The sequence below is a fragment of the Triturus cristatus genome, chromosome 2_1 (assembly GCF_964204655.1).
Source record: "Triturus cristatus chromosome 2_1, aTriCri1.1, whole genome shotgun sequence".
NCBI lineage: Eukaryota > Metazoa > Chordata > Amphibia > Caudata > Salamandridae > Triturus > Triturus cristatus.
The window spans coordinates 881,664,022-881,691,169 of NC_140581.1; the positions used below are offsets into that span (position 1 = coordinate 881,664,022).

Consider the following 27,148-nt stretch of genomic DNA (forward strand, 5'->3'; position numbering starts at 1 on the left):
CAAGACAATATTATCTCGAAGCCTCTTTGAGGATATTTATTAACGTTCAAATATGTACATTACATAAACCAGATGTCTTCTCTTCCCATTGTGTCTTGGAGAGAAACCTTGGTCTCAAGAAAGCACTTTTTTTAGAAGATGTCTACAATGTATACCGATTTGAAATTTCATACCTATACAGTGTAACACATTTCATGATTTTTTATTTAAATAATGATTTACATATTCGTAGATGGAAGAATCGATGGAACTGATGGGCAGGGCAGGAATTATTGCACATCTGAGATGGGTAAATACACGCTGTTCTTAACAATCCATGCTGGAATTTCCCCCAAGCGTATACATTCCAATGCAATTTTTTCAAGCTCTGCATTTTCTAATTCAATCTTGGCATTGGCGAGATTTCGTGAAAGCTTCACTGCCTCCTGCTCCCTGCAATAAATTCAGAATATTAAAATTTATATTGGCAATATTGGTTTCATTTGCATTTGTAGAGTAAACTTTATTATGGCCTATTCATAATGGTATTTCTGGTGATTGACATTAAGTTTCCCGCCAAATGTAACACTTTTATCTCTGCCAAAAATGGACAAAGGATTTGCTGTCAGGTTCTAATGCATTTACTACTGTGAACTGTCCCCGCCGAGAATGCAGAGACATCTGGAGTGGTGAAATGCACTGAAGTGGTGGGAAGTGGGCATTCCAGGACATAGATTGCTTTGGATATGTGGAAATGCCCATAAACATGTATGTTTGTGGCAGTACTTAATTTATGCTGGTAGTTGCGGGTGGATACCACTCTTCAAGTGTGACCATCTCACAGGTGGCAGTCCCAAAAAAGGAAATCAGAAGTCTGGACCCCTCATCTCCATACTATTCCTTTGCCACAGCCCAGGCCCAAGTACAGATGCCCTTTCAGTGGACACCAATTTAAGGATTCATTGGATCTCAGCAAGTCAGGTATGGGTATCATCATGTAGGATATTGAGTGTGTGTTGCGGCCATGTGTGCCTGCATTCGCTAGTGAATGCACAGCTCCGTGTATGTTTTTTGGATATGCAAGACTGTGTTGTGCCTCTAATAATCTATAGGCATGTGCTTATGTGTATATGCCTTTGTGTGTGTACCTGTGAATGAGCCTAGATATGTTTTTGAATATTTATACATGCACATCTGTATCTTGTCTGTGCCCCTGCGTGTCCCTGTCTGAGGTTGTGTGTTTCATCTTGTATGCTTGTTCCTTCTCATGAACACACATGAATTATAAGTCAACAAGCTAAGTTCACATTTGCTCCTAATTTGTACTTTCCAAATTAGAATGAGCTGCCAGAGGTATGCATGGTGTGCAACTAAACTGTCGCTTAGCACCAAAAAAGCCTCATAGAGGATGTCTGAGGATATGTTGAAACGTGAAATGTGTCAATCTTTCCCTGAGTCACGACAAAGGGGTAGAAGAAGCTAATCAAAAAAGGTCCTTCCATTTGTATAAGCTTCAAAGTTGTTGATAATATGGGCAGGCCGGCACAGACGCACACTGACGGGGGAGATAAATTAGACATTTTTAACCTTGCAGGTGATGGCGTCCTCTTCAAAGCAGTGTGACTCCTCCTTTCTAGGTCTTGATATACAACAAGCTTTCACTAACTGATGTTGCAGAAGCTTTTATCTGTTGTCAAAAAATGTCAGTCAGCCCCTCAGTGAGGATGTGAAGTCAAGGTCTTGGTATAGTTATGGATGCTGATTTTATATAAGAGGTGGATTATAGGTTCGAAAATCTAATCCAGCTCCTATATACTTTTCCCATCCTCTAAACAGTCAACCTCTAGATGCATCTGCGTAAAGCATGAAGAAGTGGGTATTTAGGGAATAGGTTTGCATGTCGCACACATACTAAATGTCTATCTTTATCTAAACTGTTTAACACCTTCAATGCCAACCGACACATTTTTGAAGTGCCTAATTAATCAAAAACACCATACAAAATTGGCACCATACCAAGCAAAGGCACTTCATTGAGGCACTTCATTAAGTAAAGTTTTACTTTCACGCCAAGTTTGGAGTTTTTATGAAGAGGAGAACAAATAATCCTAGAGGGCTTAATATGGAATAATGACTAATTGATCCGCTTCTCACCCCTTGAAGGATATGCAGAAAACTTGCCATGACAAACCCACATCTGAGAAACATTTTATTTTTTTAAATTTCCATACAGATCTGGTGGAGAGAATGAAAGTTATTTAAAAAAAAAAATGCCTTTGCAATGGAAGCTTTGACTTATCCATAACTACATAGGTGCTGTTGCGACCCGCCTACCCGCCTATTCAAAAACATTTTATTCATATATTTATTCACTGAAAAAACAAAGGTTACAGGATGTTATAGTTAGGTTCATGTTTTACCCACCCAAAACCATAGAAATTCTGCACTTATAGATATACTTATTCTAATGTTAAGTAACTAACTTCATAGCCTAAATTACTTAATGGCATGAGTTATAGTTTCTTCAGATAAGTATAACTATAACTGCTGAATGTTAGCGGTTTTGTGTGGGTAAATCATGAACCTAGTTATAACACACCTGTAACCTTTGTTTTTTTCAGTGAATTTGTGTGTTTTTTGTGAAGTAAAGTAAGATATCATTGCATCGGGTAACAGTGGATCCGTGGAGGATCCGAGTCCCTAGATATACCAAGTTTTATTTCTTTAATAACTCCAAAACTACTGAACAGATTTACATCAAATTATAAAAAGGGCTCTTTGTGTTCCAAGAGCTAGCTTTCTGCCAAATTTGGTGTAAATCAGTTCAGCAGTTTGGCCTGTAGTCGTGTCTAAAAGTTGCAAACTACCCATAGACATTGCAGGGAAACATTGTTTTGGGACCCCACTTCTTCTCAGTTCCCACTTGACGAATCACCCCAAAACTATCCATGCAGAATTAAACACAACAGGACCCTTTTCTTTGAATATTTTGTGAAGATTTGTCAAACGGCAAAACAAAAAACGCTTTGTCTATGGGAAAACTTGGTCCTAACTATAACTACCTAATGGCTCTCAACAGTAGGTGAGATACATATATATATATTACCTACTGGCGGTCGCCAGTAGGTAGATATAGTTAGGACCTATTTTCCATAGGAAATCCGCAACATTCTATTTGGAATAACTTTGACGCAAATTGACGAATCTTCGAGAAATTTTCAAAACCTTTGGCCAGCTCCGGTAGAACCAAGGCATGAGAAACCTAAGAAACAAACGCGCAAAATGCGAAAAGGGAGCAGGGTAGAAATACCCTGACCCCCTAGGCCTGCTCAGAGGGTCCCACAAGGACCTCCAGGGCCAAAAAAAGCATTTAAAAAAAAAAATAAAATTGGCGAAATTCACGCACCCAGCGCTTCTTTGGTAATTGGCCCCCGGGGTGCCAAATCCCGGGGGCATTTAAAAAAAATAGTGTGGGGGGTCCCAATCCCCCCCACAGTGCCCCGGGGACCACCACCCCCTGGGGCTTATTAATATTGGTTGGGGGCTCTCAGGCTCCCCCCAGCCCCGGGGACTGCCACCCCCCGGGGCTACAAAAAATTGGGTGTGGGGGGGCTCTGCGGCCCCCTAGCCCCAGGGACTGCCACCCCGGGGCTGCTAACAGATGTGGGAGGGGGCCACGCGGCCCCCCTCCTGGAGCCTTGTTGTGGCCCTGGGGACCGCCACCCCCCCAGGGCCGGCTCCTGCAGTGTCCCGGGGTGCCCACCTCCGGGAGACTGCTGTTTGCAATCACAGGGCGGGAGCCTCGTGGCTCCCACTCTGCCATTGCAAACTCCTTTGCTTAATTGAAGCGAGAGCAGGGAAACCTGGTCTTGCTTCAAGGAAGCAGAGCAGATTGCTTTTCCATATGGGGAGCAGCATGTTAGCTGCTCCCCATGTGGAAAAGCAATGCCGGCTCCTGCAGGAGGCGGGGAGCCGGGGAGCCGGCTGGGACCGTGGGGGGATTGGGGACCCCCCACGGTCCCCAACTAGAGGCCAGGTCCCGTGGGATGGGGTCCCCGGGGACATAAGTGGCCTGGGAGGGGGGCCACGCGGCCCCCCTCATCCATTAACCAAAAAAATAAAATATCAATGGCCAGCCCCAGGGGATGGGGTCCCCGGGGCCTTAAGTGGCCAGAGGAGGGGGGCTACGCAGCCCCCCTCCATAAAAATATTTCTAAAGTTGGCCATGCACCAGGGGATGGGGTCCCCGGGGCCTGGAATTGGCCACAGGAGGGGAGCCACACAGCCCTCTTCCCGTATTTATTATTTTTTTAATTTTAATTTGGGGGTGAGGCCCTGGGGGATGGGGTCCCCAGAGCCACAAAAAAGTAAAAGGAAGGGGGGCCACACAGCCCCCCTTTAAAAAAAGTTTTTTAAAAGAAAGACGTGATCGCCCCTAGGCCCCGCCCCCTCACAAGCACACTCTGCAAACAAGCCCTGTGGCACGTTTTAAATTGGGGAATTAATTCTTCTTCAATACTGGGGGTCCCTGGGGGCCGACTAGCCCACCAGGTACCTCCAGTAAGTGCCGCAGGGCTGCGTTGCAGAGAGGTGCTCCAGGCCACGCCCCTTTTTACACCTCTCTGCAACGCAGTCTTGTGGTGCTTACTGGAGGTACCTTGTGGGCTAGTTGGATTCCAGGGACCCTCAGGATTCAAAGGGACTTAATCCCCCAACTTAAAACGCGCCACGGGGCGCGTTTGCACAGTGGTGCAGGTAGGGGGGGGGCCTGAGGTGATATGTGTGCAAACACGCCCTGTGGCGCGTTTTAAGTTGGGGAATTAATTCCTCTTCAATCCTGAGGTCCCCTGGGGGCCAACTAGTCCACCAGGTACCTCCAGTATGCACCAGAGAGCTGCCTTGCAGAGAGGTGTTCAGAGGCCATGCCCCTTTTTACAACACTCAGCAACGCAGCCTTGTGGCGCTTACTGGAGGTACCTGATGGGCTAGTTGGACCCCAGGGACCCTCAGAATTCAAAGGGACTTAATCCCCCAACTTAAAACGCACCACGGGGCGCGTTTGCACAGTGGTGAAGGTAGGGGGCAGGGCCTGAGGTGATATGTGTGCAAACACGCCCTGTGGTGCATTTTAAGTTGGGGAATAAATTCCTCTTCAAGCCTGAAGTCCCCTGGGGGCCAACAAGCCCACCATGTACCTCCAGTAAGCGCCACGGAGCTGCGTTGCAGAGTGTTGTAAAAAGGGGCATGGCCTCTGAACACCTCTCTGCAACGCAGCTCCCTGGCGCATACTGGAGGTACCTGGTGGACTAGTTGGGCCCCAGGGGACCTCAGGATTGAAGAGGAATTATTTCCCCAACTCAAAACGCGCCACAGGGCGTGTTTGCACACATGTCACCTCAGGCACCGCCCCCTTCCTTCACCATTGTGCAAATATTCCTCTAAAATCAGCCGAACTACGAATTCCGATTTACTCACCTGTTATCACGAGAGACCTCAGTGCTGCATCTTTGAGCCCAGTACTGATCCTGAAAAGTAATTCTAACCGTACTTACCAGTAACTTGAATTTCCTTCCATAGGATATCATTGCCTGCTTTTTGCAGAAAAAGTTTCTAAGTGTCGATTTTTGAAACATAAAAATATTCCTCTAAAATCATCCACACTACGAATTCCGATTTACTCACCTGTTATCAGGAGTGACCTCAGTGCTGCAACTTTGAGCCCAGTACTGATCCTGAAAAGTAATTTTAACCGTACTTACCAGTTACTTGAATTTCATTCCATAGGCTAACATTGACTGCTTTCCTTTGGAAATTCTTCTAAGTGTGGAGTTTTGGAATTTACAAATATTCCTCTAAAATCAGTCGAACTACGAATTCCAATTTACCCACCTGTTATCAGGAGAGAACCCAGTGCTGCATCTATTAGCCCAGCACTGACCCCAAAAAGTAATTCTAGGCGTACTTACCAGTAACTTGTATTTCCTTTCATAGGAATCCATTGTGTGGTTTTCAGCAGAAAAGTTTCTGTGTCCATTTTTGAAACGTACAAATATTCCTCTAAAATCAGTCGAACTACGAATTCCGATTTACTCACCTGTTATCAGGAGAGAACCCAGTGCTGCATCTTTTAGCCAAGCATTGACCCTGAAAAGTAATTCTAAGCGTACTTACCAGTAACTTGTATTTCCTTCCATAGGAATCCATTGTGTGGTTTTCAGCAGAAAAGTTTCTAAGTGTCTATTTTCACAAACTAAAAATATTCCTAAAAAATCGTCTGTATGACTTAAATACATTCTTTCAACTGTTTACAGGAGATTCACCAGTGCTGGATCCAGGATCCACCACTGAGTAAGAAAAAGTAGCCTATTTACCCTAAGTGAATTTTCTGCCATAGGATAACATTGGTGATTCTATGTGAAAACATTTCTGTCAACTTTTAAAATACAATAATATTCCTTAAAAATCACTACTGTAACTTAAAAATGCTTTTACTCAACTGTTTACAGGAGATGTCCAAGGACTGAATCTAGGATCCAGTCCTGTGGTTAGAAAAGTAATCCATAAAGTAACTAATTGCATTTGACTAGAAATTCACATTGAGCTCAATGTTGCATTGTGTTTAAAATTGTGTTACCCATTGCAACAACTGTAACTACTGTACTTAAACGTCTATTGTCTATTTGCAAAGTATTTAAACTAAAGTAATTCATTCTGAGAAAGTATATTGTGTATTGTAATGTATAATGTAATTATAATGTAATTAAAAAATAAAATATCTAAGAATAAATAGTTAAAAAAATGTATGAAATCAGTATAAAAAAAATCAGTATAACAATTAATATATTAAAAATTGTCATTTACGGGGGAGGAGCCTAGCGCGCAACCAAGATGGCCGCGTAGGTGCGAGGCTCCCGAGGACCTCCGCGACCTCCTGCATAAATCCTGACAGAATCCTGTCCCAGATGAGGGGACTGTGTTTGTGAGCCCGAGCAGAGGTGACGCCCGTTTTCCGTTTTTAAATCGGACCTCGGACACCGGCAGGAGTATCGATTGAGGTTTGCGGCCTTCTCCACACGGGCCCCCCGTACTGGAGTTGTGGGGCGATCCGGACACAAAGTGAACAACAGCGGCGGGCAAGGCTGGGTGACTCGCGTACCCTGCACTTTCACTTTCGCTTTTGCGCCCTCCTTGCTGCCAGGCGAGGTTGGGTTGCGGGGCGGTGTGCGGTGGTGTGGTCTCGCTGGGGTGCCCTGCCGGTCCGCCAGCTGCGGTCCGTCCTGCGGAGCGGTGGTCGCTCCCCCCTGGACCCCTTGAACTGGATTGTCGGCCCCCCCCTTTTCTTGAGGAGACTGACTCGTCTTGGGGATCGAAACCATGTCCACAAAACAAGATGGCGATCGGGCTAAGATAAAATCGACCCGCCGTGGCGCGGCCCAGCAATCCAACAGTATGGACCGCTACACCCTACAGAAGGGATCCCCAGAGGCGCCGCGTAGGTCCCCTACGGGCCCGACTGATGTTTCCGCTCTGCCCACGGACCTGACCCTCCGAGACGTCATGGGCGCCATCGCCGAGATGAAGGCCTCGGTGGACCAGCGCTTCGACACTCTGGCCCAGAAGATTGACTCGGTCCTCGTGGACGTGGGCCTCGTGAGGGCTGATTTGTCTAAAACCAACGACCGGGTCGACTCTTTGGCCCACTCTACCACGGGCCTCACCACGGACGTGGCGGCCCTCCAACAGGAGGTGCGCAGGCTTGGCCAGGCGAGCGCCCTGATGAATCGTCGGCTGGAGGATTCCGAGGGTCGGGCCCGGAGGAACAACGTTCGCATTATCGGGGTGCCGGAGGGACGCGAGGCGGAGGCAGTGGATCTATTTGTGGAGGACCTGGTTCTCACCCATCTCCGGCCTCGGGGGCTGAGTAAATTCTTTGCGGTGGAGCGTGCCCACAGGGTCCCCGGGGGTAGGCCTAAGGTTGGAGCCCCTCCGAGGCCTCTCATCGCCCGGATCTTCAATTTTCGGGATAGAGACGCCATCCTACAGACTTCCAGGCTACAAGGGCCGGTCAAACTTGACAATATGGACATCAATTTCTATCCTGACTTCACTCCGGCAGTCCAAAAGCAGAGGCTGAGCTTTCTTGGTGTTAAACGTCGCCTAAGGGACCTGAATCTCAAATATGCGATGCTTTTTCCAGCTAAGCTGAGAGTGGAGGTGGATGGCCACACGCACTTTTTTGACCGACCCGAGGTGGCCGGGGACTGGCTAGACACTTTGCCCGGAGATCGGGGCCGGGGGGGTGGGGGGGGGGTGCGGTTGGTGGGGAGGGCCCGCCGGATCAGGACTGAGGGACTAATGGTAGGCCTTGCTCTGGACTGCGTTGTTGTCACTATTGACTGTTAGGGTAAGTTCCCCTCCTGTGGAGGTCGTGTGGGGTCTCTTGGGGGATCTCCCTCCTCCTCTGGGGGACTAGTTAGTTTTCTTATCTATGGGGCGACAGGCACACTGCACTTTGGGGGGGCTGTTTGGGCTCATGCAGGGGTGCAGGGTGGGGGGAGTTCTGTTGGGTTGGGTGGGTTGGGGTGGGGTGTGGTTCCTTTTTACCGCAAGGCAAACCCGTTATTGTATTGTTGTTTTTGAGATGCTCTGGGGGGACAACTGATGGCTTTGTTATGTGATGGGGGGTAGGGATTTGACATTGTTGTCCTGGAATGTTAGCGGACTGGGTGATAGGATCAAGCGGGGTGTGGTCCTGCAGTATCTGAAACGGATTTCGCCTGATGTGGTCTTTCTGCAGGAGACACACCTTATTGGTAATTCCTTTTGTGCCATGAATCGGCGTGGCTATCGCTTGGTGGCCCACTCGGGCTTCACGTCGGGCTCGCGGGGGGTGGGCATCATGGTGAAGAACTCGCTCCCGTTGGAAATAGACGAGGTGCGCCATGATGAGAGGGGACGCTACACTGTCTTGGTGGGGAGGATGGAGGGCAAGGTAGTTGTCTTTGTCTCTGTGTACGTCCCACCGGGGCTACAGTCCACCACCTTTGCAGATCTGGGGCGCCTCCTCCTTGACCTCCCGGGGGGGCTTCTGGTGGTTGGGGGGGATTTCAATGCGGTGGCTTCTGGGACTATGGATCGTCATCCCCCTAGGGACCTCCCCCGGGCACAGGCGTGGTTAGCGGGCCTTTTAGACACACTGGGATTGGTGGACTGCTGGCGTTTAAAGCATCCCACCCAGCTGCAGTACACCTTCCATTCGGGTGCCCATGGTAGCCTCTCGCGGCTTGATTATGTCCTTGTCCCTGCGGCTTATGCTGGGAGGGTGGGAGAGGTGCGCCATCTGGCGCGGGGTATTTCGGATCATTCCCCGCTCCTACTGCACTTGGGTGTCTTCCCGAGGGGAGAGGGCAGGGTAGCCCCAATCAATGCTTGGTACCTGCGTGACCCCACTATTCGTTCTGATCTGATTAAATCATTGCAACGGTATTTCGAGGAGAATGTGGGGTCCGTTCCGTCGGCTATCTCCCTGTGGGAAGCCTTTAAAACAGTTCTCAGAGGGGAGGCCCTCTCCTTTATCTCCCATGCCCGCAGACGCGCACAGGAGGAGGTGACCCGGGTGGAGGCCGAAATTACTGAATTGGAGGGTGGTCTGGGGAGTGGGGTGACTGACGCGGCGCTGCATGTTCTACACCTTAAACAGGCGGCCTATAGGGCCCTCGTCACGGAGGCGGCCAGGGGCCTTAGCAGAGAGCAACAGGGGCGACTGTACGATGTGGGTGATAAGGCTGGCAAACTGATTGCGTGGTTGGATAAGAAGGAGAGAGCTAGTCGTGTGGTCCCGCTGATTGAGAGGATGGATGGTGTACGAATTACTGAGCCGGAAGGCATTGTTTCTTGCTTCGCGGATCATTTCCGCGAGGTATATTCTCCGGTCTCTCCCTGCTCGGAGGAGGATTCCCATGCCCTGCTGCGGGACATCGCGCTGCCCTCGCTTTCAGTGGAGGACAGGGATTCGTTGGATGCCGCTCCCACCTCGGATGAAATCGCCCTCGCCATACGCTCGGTCGCCTCGGGCAAGGCCATGGGCCCGAATGGCCTTCCTATCGAATTATACAAGCTGCGACCGGATGTACTGGCACCTCACCTCCGCGCGATGTTCCTTGCGGCCCACTCGCGGGGCTCCCTCCCGCCGGACCAGCGTCTAGCTACCATCGTGGTTATCCACAAGGAGGGGAGACCGCGGGACCGGGTTACATCCTATCGGCCGATCTCGCTCTTGAATGCGGAGCCTAAAATCCTCGCCAAGGTGCTTGCCAACCGGCTGGTCGGCGTGGTGGGCGACCTGGTCCACCAAGACCAGTCCGGCTTTATTCCCCATCGCAACACGGCCCTTAACCTGCGGCGCTTGCACGGGGTGCTCGCGCGTGTTCCATTCATGCGGGAGCCGGCCATCTTGGCGTCCTTGGACGCCACCATGGCGTTTGACACGCTCGAGTGGCCGTACATCTGGGCGATGTTGGCGAAATTTGGATTTGGCCTGGGATTCATCAGCTGGGTCAAATTGTTGTACTCTGACCCATTGGCGCAGGTGGTGGTGAATGGTCGAGTCTCGGCCCCATTCGTGCTGGGACGGGGCACGCGACAGGGTTGCCCCCTGTCGCCGCTCCTGTTTGCACTGGCCTTGGAACCCCTGGCGGAATGGCTGCGGTGGCACCCCTCTATCCGTGGTCTCCGTTGGACCCCTGAGTATGAGGACCGCGTGTCCCTCTACGCCGACGACATCCTGTTGTACTTAGCCTCCCCGCGTAAATCACTGATTGTCCTGGTCGATGTTCTGCGCTCCTTCGGCCGTAACTCAGGTCTTGTCATCAACTGGGCTAAATCCTGTGTCTATGTGCTTTCCGGGGAGGCTCCTGTTCTCCCGCGGGGCTGCCCGATCCAGATTGCCTCGCAGGGGTTTCGTTACCTGGGCGTCTATATTACGCTGACCCAGTGGCCCGCTACGAGCGGAATTTGCTTCCCCCCCTCCAGCGCTTGAAGGAGGACGTCGCGCGCTGGCGGCGCTTGCCGCTTTCGTCGCTCGGCCGGGCGGCATTGTTCAAGATGATGTCGTTACCGCGCTTTCTGTACGCCCTCCAGAACTCGATGGACCTGGTCCCGGCGCGTTACTTCCGTGAGGTGGAGAGTTTGCAGCGCCGCCTGTTCTGGGACGGGAGGCCGCGTATAGCCCTGGCAAAGTTGACGCTCCCGTGGTATGACGGAGGGATTGCCCTCCCGGATATTAAGCGGTATTACTGGGCCTCCCAATTAGCTGCAATTAATCACGGCCTCTACGGGCCCGCCTTAAACCCGGCATTTGAAATGGACAAGATGCTCCTGCCCGGTGGCGATTACAATCGAGCGCTCTACACTAGCGTGCCCGACTCCCGCCTGACGGGACCCACGCGTGTCATGGTACGAGTATGGCACGCGGCCAATGCAGCTATGGGATGGAAGGACCGTTTGACCCGGGCGTCACCGTTGTATGCGTCTGAGAGGTTGGGCTCCCTATGGACCTCGAAGGGCTTCGATAGGTGGGACACGATAGGCATTAGTACAGTGGGGGACCTCTGGACGAGGGGAGGATTCAAAACTTTCGAGACACTACAGGCGGAGTTTCAGCTGCAGGGCAGTGAATACTTTCGATACCTGCAGGTCCGTCACGCACTGGGCTCTGTCTTCCCAGACGTGGCCGCCATTCCGGAGTCCTCCCCACTGGAGGATAGAGTGCTAGACGGCCACGTTCCGGACAGCACGATCTCCCTCATCTACAAGAAGTTGATTAATGACCGCTCGGGCTTACTGACTGGGCTCCGCGAGGCTTGGGTTGCCGATGGGTTGGAGCTGGACGACGAGGACTGGATTTCCGCGGTGGCCTCCCCGAAGGAGGTGGCCATCCCGGCTCGCCTTCGTTTCGTCCAGCTTAAGATACTTCACCGGGTGTACGTGACGGGGCCGGGGCTTCTGCGTATGGGCTATGCCGAGGATGGACTGTGTAAGCGTGGGTGCGGTGCATTGGCGACCTTTTTACATATTCTGTGGGAATGTCCGAGGGTGGAGCGATTCTGGCGTGGTGTGCATGAGGTCCTGCGAGCGGTTACGCATGTCGTGCTGGTGCCTGAAGCGAGGAGATGCCTGCTGAATGTGTGGGAACCGACCGACTACTCGGTTCCGCAGACGCGATGGGTGACGCTGGGTTATATGATTGCTAAACGTGACATCGCTCAACTGTGGGGATCCCAGAGGCCCCCGGCAGTGTCGGCCTGGAAAGAACACATGGATTGGTGTATGTTCCGGGAGAAGCTGGTGTATGTGGCGCGGGGTAAGCCTGGGGCGTGGCTGAAGTTGTGGGGCCCCTGGAACGCCTACCGCTGGGGTATTTGCGAGCCGCCATTGTTGCCTCCCGCTTCACCAGCTCCGTCCCCCTAGATGACCCCCTCCCTCAATCCCGGGCACAGAGTTTTCCCAGTCCCAGACCTATTCCCCTTCCCCTCCTTCGATTTTAGTGTATGGTTGGGGTCCCCCCATTTGAGGAGCGTATGTTGTCATTTTCGCTCTCGGGTTGCCTTGCGGGTGTGGTTTTATGTTGTTGTGTTGTATAAAACGAAACCGTATTGTGGGCTTAGAGTCATGTGGCCCACGTTGCTGATACCTCCTGCTTTAGCGTCTCTGCAACGCCAAGTGCCTTATTATATATATGTCATTTATTCCTGTCATTTTAGCGGCCGGCCGGAAGGTTGTAGGCCCGTACCTGTATATATTTGAGATTGCAATAAACGGTTTCAAAAAAAAAATAAAAAAAAAAAAAATTGTCATTTACAAAACCTTTGAAATTCACTGAAAAAACCATAGGTTTCAGGCCTGATATAGTTAGGAATTAGCATTTAAAAAACCTTTGAAATTCACTGAAAAAACCATAGGTTTCAGGCCTGATATAGTTAGGAATTAGCATTTAAAAAACCTTTGACATTCACTGAAAAAACCATAGGTTTCAGGCCTGGTATAGTTAGGAATTAGCATTTAAAAAAACCTTGATAATTTACTTAAAAACCCATAGGTTTTAGGGGTGTTATAGTTAGCTCGAACAAAACCATTGAAATTCCTCCGATATAGTTAGTTGTACTAACTACATCTCTCGCGCCCGCAATCCACTGCTGATGATGTCACATATTACACTATTCATGACATGGTCAGTGACATCACTGATGACATCTCAAATTACATCACTGATGACATCACTGATGACATCATCCACGTGACAATCAGATACACCTCATCATACACTAGTATAACCTTTCATCACTCACTGTAAAATACAGAGTGCCAGATTTAAAACCATTGACACACCAATACAAGTTTCTAAACACCCACTCAGTGATTCCTAGATCTATACACACATCTAATCACTTACCTACAGATTCACTCATACATGCTCTCAATGATCAATAGAACACTATCAAATATACTTATACACCTATATCGACATTACACACCAGCACACATCCTAATCACTTATGAAGTCATCCTACTCACTTATGTAAACAATGGATCATACTTACTTTTACTTAGCTACACACTTATAAAAACACCACTTCATCTATTCATATAGATAATAACTCATACTTAGTGTGTTATAAAATCACTATAACAAGTATACAGTTATCCATACAGACACTCATACAATCACTGAGTCTTATGTATACTTATTTATATACAACAACTGACACATACACTGGCTTTTATTTTTCTAGTTTGTTGGACATGTACCATTGAGACATATATTTGCTCATCGCCACACCCATAAAGATATTCACTCACCCAAATAACTGTTATAAAATGTAGTTTTAACTTCAGATACCTACTGAATCAACTATTCACACATCTTTGGGCAGTCACACACCCCCCACCGAACCACACACACATTCACTCTCCCATACAAATACTCAGTTAACTAATCAATAACTAATATAGACTTTCACATAGCTAGTAACCAACTGGAGAAGCAGTTTACACAACAACTGACAAAGTGATACAGATATTCACACAGTTTAGTCGCTATCCAATATAATTGAGACACTATAAATTAGTCAAGTAAACAGTCAATCACACTGCTACTAAATCCTCCATCCAGATATTTATATTTATATATCCACTCATTCTTCAATGCAAATTGCTATATATATAATACATATTTAAATAACGAACCAAACCACATTCACTGGATGATGTCATCAGTGATGTCATTTGAGATGTCATCAGTGATGTCACTGACCATGTCATGAATGATGTAATATGTGACATCATCAGCAGTGGATTGCGGGCGCGCGAGATTTAGTTAGTACAACTACCTATATGGGAGGAATTTCAATGGTTTCGTTCAAGTGAAATGTCCAGCTAACTATAACACCCATAAAACCTATGGTTTTTTCAGTGAATTTCTAAGGTTTTTTAAATGCTAATTCCTAACTATATCAGGCCTGAAACCTATGTTTTTTTCAGTGAATATATATATATATATTCAATGAAAAAACCATAGGTTTCACACATGTTATAGTTAGCTGGACATTTCACTTGTACAAAACCATTGAAATTCCCCCGTTATACTTAGTTCAGCTAACTATAACTCGCGCGCCCGCAATCCACTGCTGATGACGTCACATATTACATCACTCATGACATGGTCAGTGACATCACTGATGACATCACTGATGACATCATCCATTGAGTATGTGTTTCGGAAATTTTTTAATATGTTTAATATATATAGGGAAAGGCCTGTTGAAGAATGAGTGGGTGTACAAGTGTGTAAATGGATGATTTTCTGTGGTGCGTAACATGATTCCATAAGTGAGCCATTAAATGTATCTTACTGCAGACTAGTGACTAAACTGTGTAAATGTCTGTATGTGTCTGTATGTTGTTGTATAAGTGGCTGCATGGTTTTGTGAATAGCTATACGAGTGTCTATATAAGTTATTGATTGGTTGTCTGAGTATCTGTATGGGTGTTTGAGTGTGTGTGTGGGTAGGGTGTGTGTGACTCTATGCATAGATGTGTGAGTGCATGATTCAGTGGGTGCATGGTTTTAAGAGTGCATCTGTGATGGACTGTATGGTTGAGTGAGTGTATGTATGGGTGTGTTAGGGATTGAAAGTATATCTCAGTGGTACATTTGTAACTAACTACATATGTGAAAGGCAGTATATGTGCGTGTTAGAGTATATAAGTGGGTAGATGTGAGAGTGTGTGATTGTGAAAGTGACTGTATGGATGAGTGTGTGCTTGTATCAATGATTCTATAAGAGTGTAATAATGTGATACTATTTTTATGAGTAAGTGAACTTGAGTATGTATAACTGCATAGGTGAGTAAATGGGAGTGTGATTAATTGCATGACTGAGTAGGTGTAAGAGTAGCTCTATGGATACTTGTTAGTGTGTGAGTGTCTATATAAGTGTATAAATGTATATGATAGTTTTGTACGGAGTGACTGTAAGTATGAGTGACTGTACAGTGAGTGGAGGTATATGAAGACCTAAGAGTTAATAAGTGGGTATGTAATGATTGGTATTGCAGTATATATGGTTTTGAGAATGGAACTCTTAAATTTTTAGTCGGTGTATCAAAGGTTATATTAGGGTGTGAGAAGATGTGGTAATTTTTCACATGGATGATGTCATCAGTGATGTTATCAGTGATGTCATTTGAGATGTCATCAGTGATGTCATGAGTGATGTAACTGACCATGTCATGAGTGATGTAATATGTGACGTCATCAGCAGTGGATTGCGGGCGCGCGAGTTATAGTTAGCAGAACTAACTATAACGGGGGAATTTCAATGGTTTTGTACGAGTGAAATGTCCAGCTAACTATAAAATGTGTGAAACCTATGTTTTTTTCATTGAATTTGCAAGGTTTTTTAAATGCTAATTCCTAACTATAACGTGTGTGAAACCTATGGTTTTTTCAGTGAATTTGCAAGGTTTTTAAAATGCTAATTCCTAACTATAACGTGTGTGAAACCTATGGTTTTTTAAGTGAATTTGTAAGGTTTTTTAAATCCTTTTTTTTTCTTTTTCTTTTGTTTTTTTTTTAAAACAATATGCTACCTATGTTTATAATCATTGATTTACTGTATCCTGCAATATAGAAAGGTTCACCTTTTAAAAAAAAAATGGTTAGATATAGTTGAATAACATAGTTAATATCTTCTACAAACCTTTTTTTTAGGATTTTTTACCGTGCGCGTACGCTAAGCTTACCGTACGCACACGGTACGTTTTATGTACGGTGCGCGTACGTAATGTTTATGCTCCGTGTGCGCATGCGTACGCGATTTACGTACGTGTCCGTAATTCGCGTGCGACGCGTAAGCGCTTGCTCCCTACGCGCACGCCCGCGCGCACATTACGCGGAACCACCGTACGTACATGCGCGCGAGCATGCGCGCGTGCTTCTAATGCACATGCGCACGTGCCTCTAATGTGCATGCACGCGTGCGCGTGTCTCACGTGTGCGCATGCGTACTTTTACCGTGCACGTACGGTAAGCGTACGTAGCGCGCACGGTAGGTCATGTGATCCAGAAACAACACTTTTCATTGGTTTAAACTTGTTTCATTTCCAGAAACTTCCAACACCACACCCATTCCCCTCATTACTGCTTGTGATTCCTTAGGAGAAGGAGCTGAATTGTCTTTGGGATACAATGGCAGAGCAGCAGTCCTCTTCTGAGAGTGAGCAGGGCAGCACCATCATTAGACAGAGAAGGAGGAAACAGAAGAATTCTTTTGATGGGGAGTATTTCACTTTTCCAGAGGGGCAGAAAAAGGTAAATGCTCCATTAGTCACCTGCTCACTTTGTGAGCGTGTCTTATCTAAAGGTAATCCAAGGAAGAAGTATTCCTTTGGTAATCACACTATGTTGAGACACATTAGGGATGTACATCCCAGGACTTTTGCTCGACATACTGAAGCAAACCCTTCAGTAAGTCACCCGAGCACATCCGCAGAAGCTCAGCCGAGTACATCTTCGGCAGCTCAGCCGAGCACTTCTTCTGCGGTGGGAGCATCACCCTCTTCTGCTCCTCTGGACATCTACCCTCGGTTTCAGAGGGTACAAATAAGGTGCATCGCTTGTTACTCACTTATTGCTGAGGGGGAATCTAGTATTCCTCTAATAGATGATAAGATTGAGCAGCACAAGTGTGGTTCCTTCTAATACTCCCATTCTTTCTTTCCTCTGTCCCTGTATTAACACAAGGGCTCTTTTAAGAGCCACCCTACCTCACAATTTTTTTATTTATTTATTTCATCTGTTTTTTAAAAAAAAACAATTTTACCGTGTGCGCACCTTTTTTTTTTTTTAAATAAAATATTTATTACACCCTTCAATGTACTTCAGGGACCACAAGAGAAATGACAACAGCAGAGTGAGGAGAACTGAAAACAAGGAACTATGAAAGTAAATGTGTGATAAATACAGATATTTCAAACTTACCTGACCAACTTAATTTTCATTAAATGGTTTTTTTTAATTGCTAGAAAAAAAGGATTAATTTTCATAAAATTTCTTTCTCAATCTGTAACAAAAGAAAAAAAGTATTAATATTTAACAATACATTTTACAATACATTACACATATTTTCATATTTAACAAAGACATGTTTTGCCCTTTTTTTGCTGTTTTCAGAATATATTGAATTTCACTGCAAATTGTGAAACCAATTGCATTCATCACTTAACAGCGGGCAAAAAAATTAACAATCTGAAAGATTGTTTAAAAAAAGCCCTGAATCTCTTCTCAGTAAAACATACCTTGATAGAAATATAATATATATAATAAAAATATCATCTAGCAACAATAACTATTTGTAATAAATAACGTCTGTAAATCTTGTTGCTTAAGCTCATACACCCAAATAATATCTGTCAAAGAAGTCCACAAGAGAAATGTTTACCTTTCCATGAGGCCAAATGGTAATTTTTAAATTCTTTTTTGATGAAATATCCAATGGTAATCCAATAAAATCGCAAAAAATGATTTGTTCACATGTTGCAATTTGTATCTAAAATTTTGGTTTTAGAAAAAATAAATAGGAATTTGGTAATTCTGCAGGCAAACGGTGCTTGAAAATCAATTGAGAATCATTACACAGTGTCCAGCCTTTTTCACATTTTAGATAAACTGTGTAATGACCAGAAGTTATCGTAGGTCCATCATGGAAAATTATTGCAACTGCAACAAAAGTTTTTCCTGATATTGACAATTGTTTTCCTACAAACTTCTTTATAGAAGTGTCCAATTTTGTTCCATCAGCTCTACAACGTTGCATCATTAAAATTACATACTGTCCATATTTATTTAAAAATAACGTTGAAAACATGTCTGATTTACATTTAGAACATTCCATGCTGTGATTGGCATCTTTAACTAATTTACTAAAAGTGACTGATTGACTGTCTGGTAATGTTAAATATATGAACCTTTCAGAATCAACATTAGAGCTGCATGTGTTGAAACAGTTTTCACAACTATGTTCCCATTTATAAGACAGACCAAACATATTTTCAATTTCTACCCCTTCTTCTTCCAGTACCATAAGAATATACATCAAGAATTCCTGTGCATCTTGCTGGACATTTTGAGTAAACTGTATACTTCCTGAACATACATCTAAAAGTTTTCTAACATCAGAAGCACTTTCTATTTTAGTGTTATCGTTACTCAGCTCCTCAAAAAGAAAACTCAGCAGAGAACAGAATCTTTTTTCATGATTTAGTATTATCTGCTCTTGCAAACTTTCAAGATAAAATACAACATTCAGCACTACATTAGCGTAGCAGTTGACACCAGAGCTATTTTCAAAATGACAACCAACAACCTCTTCAACACTGTCCTTTTTCTTTTTGCTTGCAGTCACATCACTCTCCTTTTGTTTTCTCTTCTGTACATCCTCATTACAGATATTCTCAATTCTCCTTTTCCGACAAACGACACGTTTTTCAAACACAGGATACTGACCTAAATGAGGAGCATAGCTTCTTCTTAATCTATTATATTCCTTTACACAGTTTGCATCACCACTAACTTTTGAGTCATCAAAGTCTATCATGAATAGACCAGATAATGTTTTCACTCGTGACAAAGCAACATATGCCATACCTTCTTTGAACACAGTTGAACCAATGTTTACAAAAGCACTATCTACAGTTAATCCTTGAGATTTGTGAATAGTTACAGCATATGCTAGAGAAAATGGAAACTGCTTCCTACGTACATATAAGTCTTTCACAAGAAAGAAACGAACTGAACAACGACAAATGTCTTTAACCTCTTCAATCTGATCAAATTTTATTTTTAAAAATTCAATTCCATCTTTTTTCTGGTATTTCACAAAACCAACGAATTTACCCATAGCTCCATTCACTAAACCTTTTTCTACATCCAAATTTCTTCTTAAAAATACTCGACAGTTCATACAAACATAAAGATTTTTTTCTAATCCAGCTGTTTTCGAAATATTCTTCTCTAGAGAATCCAATTTATTTTTCAGTTTGCCTGTTAATGTAATATTAATTCCTTCATGCTGAATTTTGTTCACTGCTTCCATTTTCTTAATCTCTTCCTTTTCTAATTTCAAAAGTTCCTCATTGAATATCGAGTATTCACGTAGTGTTGGCATTAAGCAGATTATAGTATTTTTTTCAGCAATGTTCTGGTATATTTTCTCTGCAACTATTTCTTCATTTGGAAATAAATTATGGAGCAACCGACTCTGTAATGCTTCTCTGCCAACTTCTGTGAGTAGTCCAATTCTGATATCTTTCAGAATACTTGCATAATCTTCATCGTTTGCTTGCCTCATATTGGTAGTGAGTTCTTTGTACTCAAAGAATGACCAAATATTCGCATTACCAATACTTCCTAATGACTTCTTTGTGTCTTCATGTGTCACAGTATTAAACACTGGTTGTCCTTTAACTGGAGTGAGCTGCAGAAGATCCCCAAAAACTATAACATGTTTTCCTCCAAATAACACGTCATAGTCTCTCTTTAGAATTTGCTGCATTCTTAAATGCACAAAGGCAAGCATTAAGTTTGATACCATGCTTACCTCATCAATAATGAGAACTTGCATCTTCTTCAACACTCTTGAAACTTCGAAGCATGCTTCTCCTGTTAACTTTTGATATTCTATTTTGTTCTCATGCTCCACTGGTAACATTAGCAAGTGATGTAAGGTAATTCCTTTTATGTTATATGCTGCTAACCCAGTTGGAGCAGTAACAACACAAGACAAAGTTGAATCTGTTTTTTGCTGTAGGTAGCTTCGGATGACTTTAATTAAGAAACTTTTTCCAGTTCCAGCTTGTCCACTCACATACATCCTGATTGGTTCAAATGATGCGCATGAGCACTCTTTCTTTTCATGTAGTAATCCATGGTCAATTTTTTTTTTTGTGACTTCTTCATAAATTTGTTTTTGTTCTTCATTCAGTTGCTGTTCCAAATTTGGTAAGTCTACTAAATCTTCCTGAGCTTGATTCATAGCTGTTTCCACTTCAGTCATGGCTATTGCAGCTTCATTTTCTACGATTGGTTGTCCTAGGGGATCTTGACTGAGTGTTCCAGAACTTTGGCTGTCTTGAGAACTGTCTCTAGCTACTTCAGCTGCAATTGTAGCTTCCTGTTCAATTTCTTCATTTAACATTTGCACATAATTTGTGAAAGTACTGCATTCAATCGTATCTTTGCAAGCATTAAAGGAATCTTCATAGCTCTGAAAATCTCCAAGTAATTCATCCTCTGAACGCCATGGTTTAAACAGCTGTAAAAGTGCTAAGTAGTAAAATTCCTTTTTGTCAGGAGTGTCGCAACTCAGCTTCCTGTGATTAATCAAGCTTCCTTTTGTTTGCTTCACCAAACATCCTTCCTCACCAATGACTTTATATTTTCCATTGTTGATGTCTTCTGTGGCTTTCCGTGTAAAAATGGAGTTCTGCAGCACTTCATAGAGACACATGTTCTCAAGATGACGACTTTGGGTAATATGTGTCCAACATGTTTGATTTCAAAATATCTGTACTTTCCAGGTCATTCTCTGTCAAATATTCAATTTCTCCAACAGATTTCAGTACCCGATTTCGCATTTCTACAAGGCCTAAACGTACCCAAATTATTCTTCTGGATTTGGAGTACAGACTTGCAGATGATAACCTATCTGAGCATTCCTAGGATCCAATTTCTCGATGCGATAACATCTTTAAACTGAAAGTGTATAGCTTTTTACTGACAGTCTTCTCGTGAGAAATCTCTTCCCACATTTCTTTCAATTCTGTTTTCTCAGATTTAGTGATGTAAGATGTGACATACCGAGCAACAATTGATAACAAAATATATAGGAAACTATTTCAAACAAAATATGACAAAAAATATGTATATATATAAAAAAGTGTGCACTGTATTGCTATAGCGACCAAATATCACCCCAACAACAGCTCTATTTTTTCTATGTTTTTATTTTTTTCGTTTTTTACAAATACGCTTGATGTCTTGATATAACTTTACCTGTGCTTTAACTACAGTCAAATCAAATCCGATATTATAATCAATTCTTTTCTAAGCTATGCATAAAATTACTCTTTGAATCAGTCATTCAATTTGTGCATTAATTTACACCAAAGTAATTATACCACTCTTGAATACAGGTATATTTATAGCTTGCATAAGAAAAAACCACAAAGTGCATAAAGCAAAAAAGATCTGCTTTGAAATGAACAAATGTTGAGGGTGATATATCATTGCATATTGGTCAACAAGATACTTTACAATTGATATCAAACTATAAATCAGGCTCTTTTGAATCATATCAATTACTTTCCAATTTATATCAAAATTTATTGCATGGCTCTATTATATCACTACGCGCGTTTCGGCGTTCAGCCTTCCTCAGGTAGCCATGATTCCTTAGCTCCTATAACATAATAAGAAAAAACAAACTATGATCGTATATATACATACAGTGAATCAAGTGCACAAGTACTAAAAAGAAGAAACAATTCTCCTAATAATACACTATATACAAATTTGAACAATTTTACTGCAGTTCTGTCATCCAATCCATAGTGTCTTGAGGGGCATTACAGGTTTCAAATGTTCGGGGCACCCCTAGGTATCTTGTTAGAAGTGAAATGTGCAAACCTAGAATATGGCGGATATTACCCATATTGATCTAGTGGCTAGCCTGGGTATAATCTAAACTAAATCTAAATGTATCCCAGTAACTCTAAATCTTTAAAAGGCGCTATAGTATTAGGATTTATTAGATAATCTAGGGTTCCCTTATTTAAATAGGTGCAGTTACAACCATATTCTGAAAACAGGTCTCATTGACCTCAGCATACCGAGCAACAGCAATAGAATTGTCAGCTACATACTGTATATCCATGTTAGCATTCCACATGGATAAAATGACTGGGTTGTAGTCATTTATATATTTTGACTCTTCTTCTCTTCTTAGGTTGTAGGTATTCTTAGGCGATTTTCTTGTAATAGTATGTCACACAGCTGACATAAAACTGTTGACTCTTCCTTTTGAAAGAACAGGTCGTGGAAATCCAAATCGACATTTTGTGTAGAATTTTTCTTTACTCTTGTACTTTCGTCTACAGTATTTTCCACACCGATGACTTTGGAAACGTAAAACTTGCTCTTTTAAGTGTTTCTCTTCTGTGCTTTTAGGTATAGCACATGTTGCATATCCTTCGATGAAACTTAAAACTGCATCATCAGAATCTGTTCCAAATTTTGGGGCATCCTTGATCCACAACAGCATATGAATATGAGGAGCACCTCTTGCTTGGTACTCTTTTCTCCAAAAGAAATCCACAACTTCTCCAAGAGGTGGATTTTTTTTATTGCAGATGAAGGACATCATAGCCTCAAATCTATGATTGAAATATCTGCAAACATTAACCGGATCTAATGAGCACAATTCTCCTGCTGTCTTGTATTGGATGTTTTCAATATTTGAATTTGCCTCTCGAAGAAAACCCAGAAGATCATCCCAAGCGTACTCAGCACAGCTTAGGGTGAGAAACCATGTAGGAGTTCCTAAATTCCGTAACATACACTTCAATTCTCCATGGCGTCGGTACCAATATTCATTTGTCCCACGCTGACAAGCCATTCGATTAATCAATTTAGATTCCAAATGATCATCTCGCTGTTGCACTTTGTTCATAAAATCCCTTGCAGACACATTACGTAGATGTACTCCAGTTTTCAAAATGTGATTTACTGCATACGATAGTGCTGACAAGTCACTTTCAAATAAAAGATGGAACAAATAAGGAATACTTTGACGAAATCTGGGATCTTCTGCATATAATCTTGTAGTCCGATACTCAGAAGCAGGAATCTGTACTGGACGTTCATCATATCGTCCACCTTTTCCTGTAGGAAACAGCTGGGGAAAACAACGAGCTTCCAAGCTCTCCTCCCATACACTCACAGGAGTTCCTTGTGCTTTCTTCATCTGAAACAGATCAATAGTGTTTGCCATAACTTCTTTTGAATGAAGAGGATGTATGCTGATATGTTCATAAATTTCTTCTTCTTTTGACTTATCCACTTTTTCAATTTGCCCAGCTGGTATACCTGAGTCTGGTAGTAAAACTTCTTCATCTTCATCCATATAAATTGTTTCATACCATTTGTTATTTCTTTTCAAATATAAATTTGCTCTTTGTACTTTTCGTACATCTACCAGCTCCTGCCAAATTTTCTTGTTCTTTGTTGGTACTCCATTCACCAAAATAACTAATGGTTCAGTTTCCAATGTATCTGCATCAATAGTTTCCATATTTTTTTTCAAATCCAATGGCAAATAGACAACTCTTCCTTTTAAACCTCTTAGTAAATCCGAAGGAGGTAATTTGCCTGTTTTGGGCTCCATACGAACTATAGTCTGGAACGGATAGACACATTGAATGAGTATAGACTCATACGTATTTAAATAACTAAGTTCTGCAGGAATTTCAACCAATTCTAAATTATTATGTACAGCTCTTGCTGGCATTTTATTTTCTTCTAACTTGTTATAACAGTATTTACAAATACGGTGATATTCACCCAAATCAAAACAATTTTCCAGAAATAAATATGTAGCAAAATCCAACCACTTAGTATTATCTTCTTTTTCACTTTTTTTATAGAGATCAACATACCTTGTTTGTTTTTTATAATGGCTTCTCCGGCAACATATACAAGTAATATTTGGTCTTTCATTAGAGATGATAGTACATTTTGTCATTTGATCTTCAAAAAATTTACTAATAGTAGGTTCTACATTGTCTTCCACATTTTCTTCAATTACTGTGTCATTTTCTGCACTTTCTTGTTCCAGACCAAAGTAACAAAACTGAATTTCATCAGGAACCTTCTCTACATCTTATACAGATCCACGGAACAGAGCCCTATTCAACTCATTTAACTTTAGTGCTGGACTTTTAGCAAAATACAATCTTCTCACAAACTTTCTCATTTCAGTATGATGAACCGCCAGCATCCTAAAATGGTGAAAAACACTTTGGCAAACTTTCCTAGAAAGACAAGCCAGAGAATGTCCTTGCAAACCAGTATTCTCTCTTACTCTACATGGATCTAGTCTTTGAAGCACCTTAATCTTCTGTTTAACACTTTTTTTTACTATATTCTCTTAGAAATCCACGTAAATTATCAATAGATTCCTGTCGTACAGTACAAATACTACTACAATTTCAAGTGTACACTGGGGCTTTAGGCGTCTCCCCATAACCTCATCAGCTATCACTTCTTCCTCATTTCTTGGAACCATTTTCTCCTTTTCCATTATACAACCATCTTTCACTTCATAAGCTCGGCCACTGGTGTCAACTGCATGCAGCAAACTATTACTTTGAAGATAACTCTCTTCATTAAAAAATGGTTCAGTACTTGAACTATGCATCCATTCTCCTAAAAACACTTTACAAAAGTTATTTCTTGTTACTACTCTTTTCGTTTTGCTTTGTGACTTCATTACATTGACCATTTTATCTAATGTACAGATCCTGTTCAAAATTAAAATGAATAGTTTTCTTTTTAAATCTAAAGCCTTAGCTACAATTGATTCAATTTCTTTTTTTCGCTTATAAAATTTCGCTTTCTTCTTATATTTTTTCACATCCTTTAGCAAATTGGACATCACTCTTCTCTAAAACATTTTTCTACGAATGTCTTTAAATGCTGTTTTTCTTTTTAAGTCAATCTTTATTGCTTCTTATTGTACATTAGCATTTTCTAATTTCTCACTTTTGTCCTGTTCTTTTCTACTTGAAACTCTATTTGCAGTGCGGACATTTTTCAAATTTGTTCTTTTTTTGAAGATATTTTTAAAAAAATCCTTAGTTTGCTTACCAGAAGACTTTTTCTTTTTTCCAACATGAAGATCTTCAACTAATTTGGGTCCTCCAGTTGTCTTCAAATATAAATGTTTTTTCTGTTCTTTTCTATTCCTTGATTTTATAGGCATCTTTAACTTATTTCACTGTTGTTCAGCAATACCTGAAAGAAACTAAAAAAAAATACCTTTATGTAATTTAAATTTATTACTATATTTTTTTGTGCTTTTCAAATCTTATAATACTATCTCCCCCTTTCCTACAAGTGAAAAACACAATAAAACCAACACGAATTAAAGCTTCCCCTTTCCTACGAATGAAATTCTGAAAGAACCAGAGTACCACGAATTTGATCTCTGACAACAATTCCTGTGTGCGCACAGACTCATGGTGTGATTCTAGGCAGAAAACGAAATTTTATTTGCAATTTGAAAGCACACTTACGACTGTGGTAGAGCAAGTGATAATTACTGTAACAGTCTGACACATTTTCCTTATAGTTTAGAGAGGCAGAAAAGAGCACATGTCCTAACAGCTACTTGAGACCATGAGCATGTGGAACCTGGGTGAGTGATTAGACTAGAGCAAAGGAAATGAGCCTTGGTGACGTTGAATGTATTAGCGTTACTCACTGCTATCTGAAACACCACACAGCGCTGAATAGTAAGCTTCACTGTACATGAGAAACAGCTTGCTCTCTGCTAAGAGTGTGCTTCTGGAGACTGTCTACTGTCAAGTGCAAAAGAGATCTGCATTGATCCTTGCGCAACTGCATAAACATTGGAGACATGTATGTAACGCTACATGTGTGGTAAGGATTAATTTGACTTCTGAACATGTACAAACTACATCACCCATTGCAGGAGTGTAAGGAAAATCTACCATGTTGATGTCAAATGTGTGTGCATTGCCCTCTCATTTGTGACATATTAATTTGGGCTCAATGCTAGCCATCACAATTCAATAAAACAAGCTGCCCCTTTCCCACGAATGCAATTCTGAAAGAACCAGAGTAACACGAATTGAATCTCTGACAACAATTCCTGTGTGCACACAGACTCATGGTGTGATTCTAGGCAGAAAACGAAATTTGATTTGCAATTTGAAAGCACACTTACGACTATGGTAGAGCAAGTGATAATTACTGTAACAGTCTGACACATTTTCCTTATAGTTTAGAGAGGCAGAAAAGAGCACATGTCCTAACAGCTACTTGAGACCATGAGCATGTGGAACCTGGGTGAGTGATTAGACTAGAGCAAAGGAAATGAGCCTTGGTGACGTTGAATGTATTAGCGTTACTCACTGCTATCTGAAACACCACACAGCGCTGAATAGTAAGCTTCACTGTACATGAGAAAAAGCTTGCTCTCTGCTAAGAGTGTGCTTCTGGAGACTGTCTACTGTCAAGTGCAAAAGAGATCTGCATTGATCCTTGCGCAACTGCATAAACATTGGAGACATGTATGTAACGCTACATGTGTGGTAAGGGTTAATTTGACTTCTGAACATGTACAAACTACATGACCCATTGCAGGAGTGTAAGGAAAATCTACCATGTTGATGTCAAATATGTTTGCATTGCTCTCTCATTTGTGACATATTAATTTGGGCTCAATGCTAGCCATCACAATTCAATAAAACAAGCTGCCCCTTTCCCACGAATGCAATTCGGAAAGAACCAGAGTAACACGAATTGAATCTC

General features: G+C 42.8%; 1 protein-coding gene across 1 annotated transcript in view; it reads right to left on the minus strand.

Moving 5' to 3' along the window:
* Positions 1-256: 256 nt before the first annotated feature.
* Positions 257-27,148, minus strand: part of LOC146866029 (uncharacterized) — a 538,845-nt gene continuing 511,953 nt past the window's right edge. The window contains exon 14 of the mRNA XM_085640219.1: positions 257-432. Within this exon, the coding sequence (XP_085496345.1) occupies positions 270-432 (163 nt within the window). The 3' untranslated portion in view covers positions 257-269. The remainder of the gene's footprint in view (positions 433-27,148) is intronic.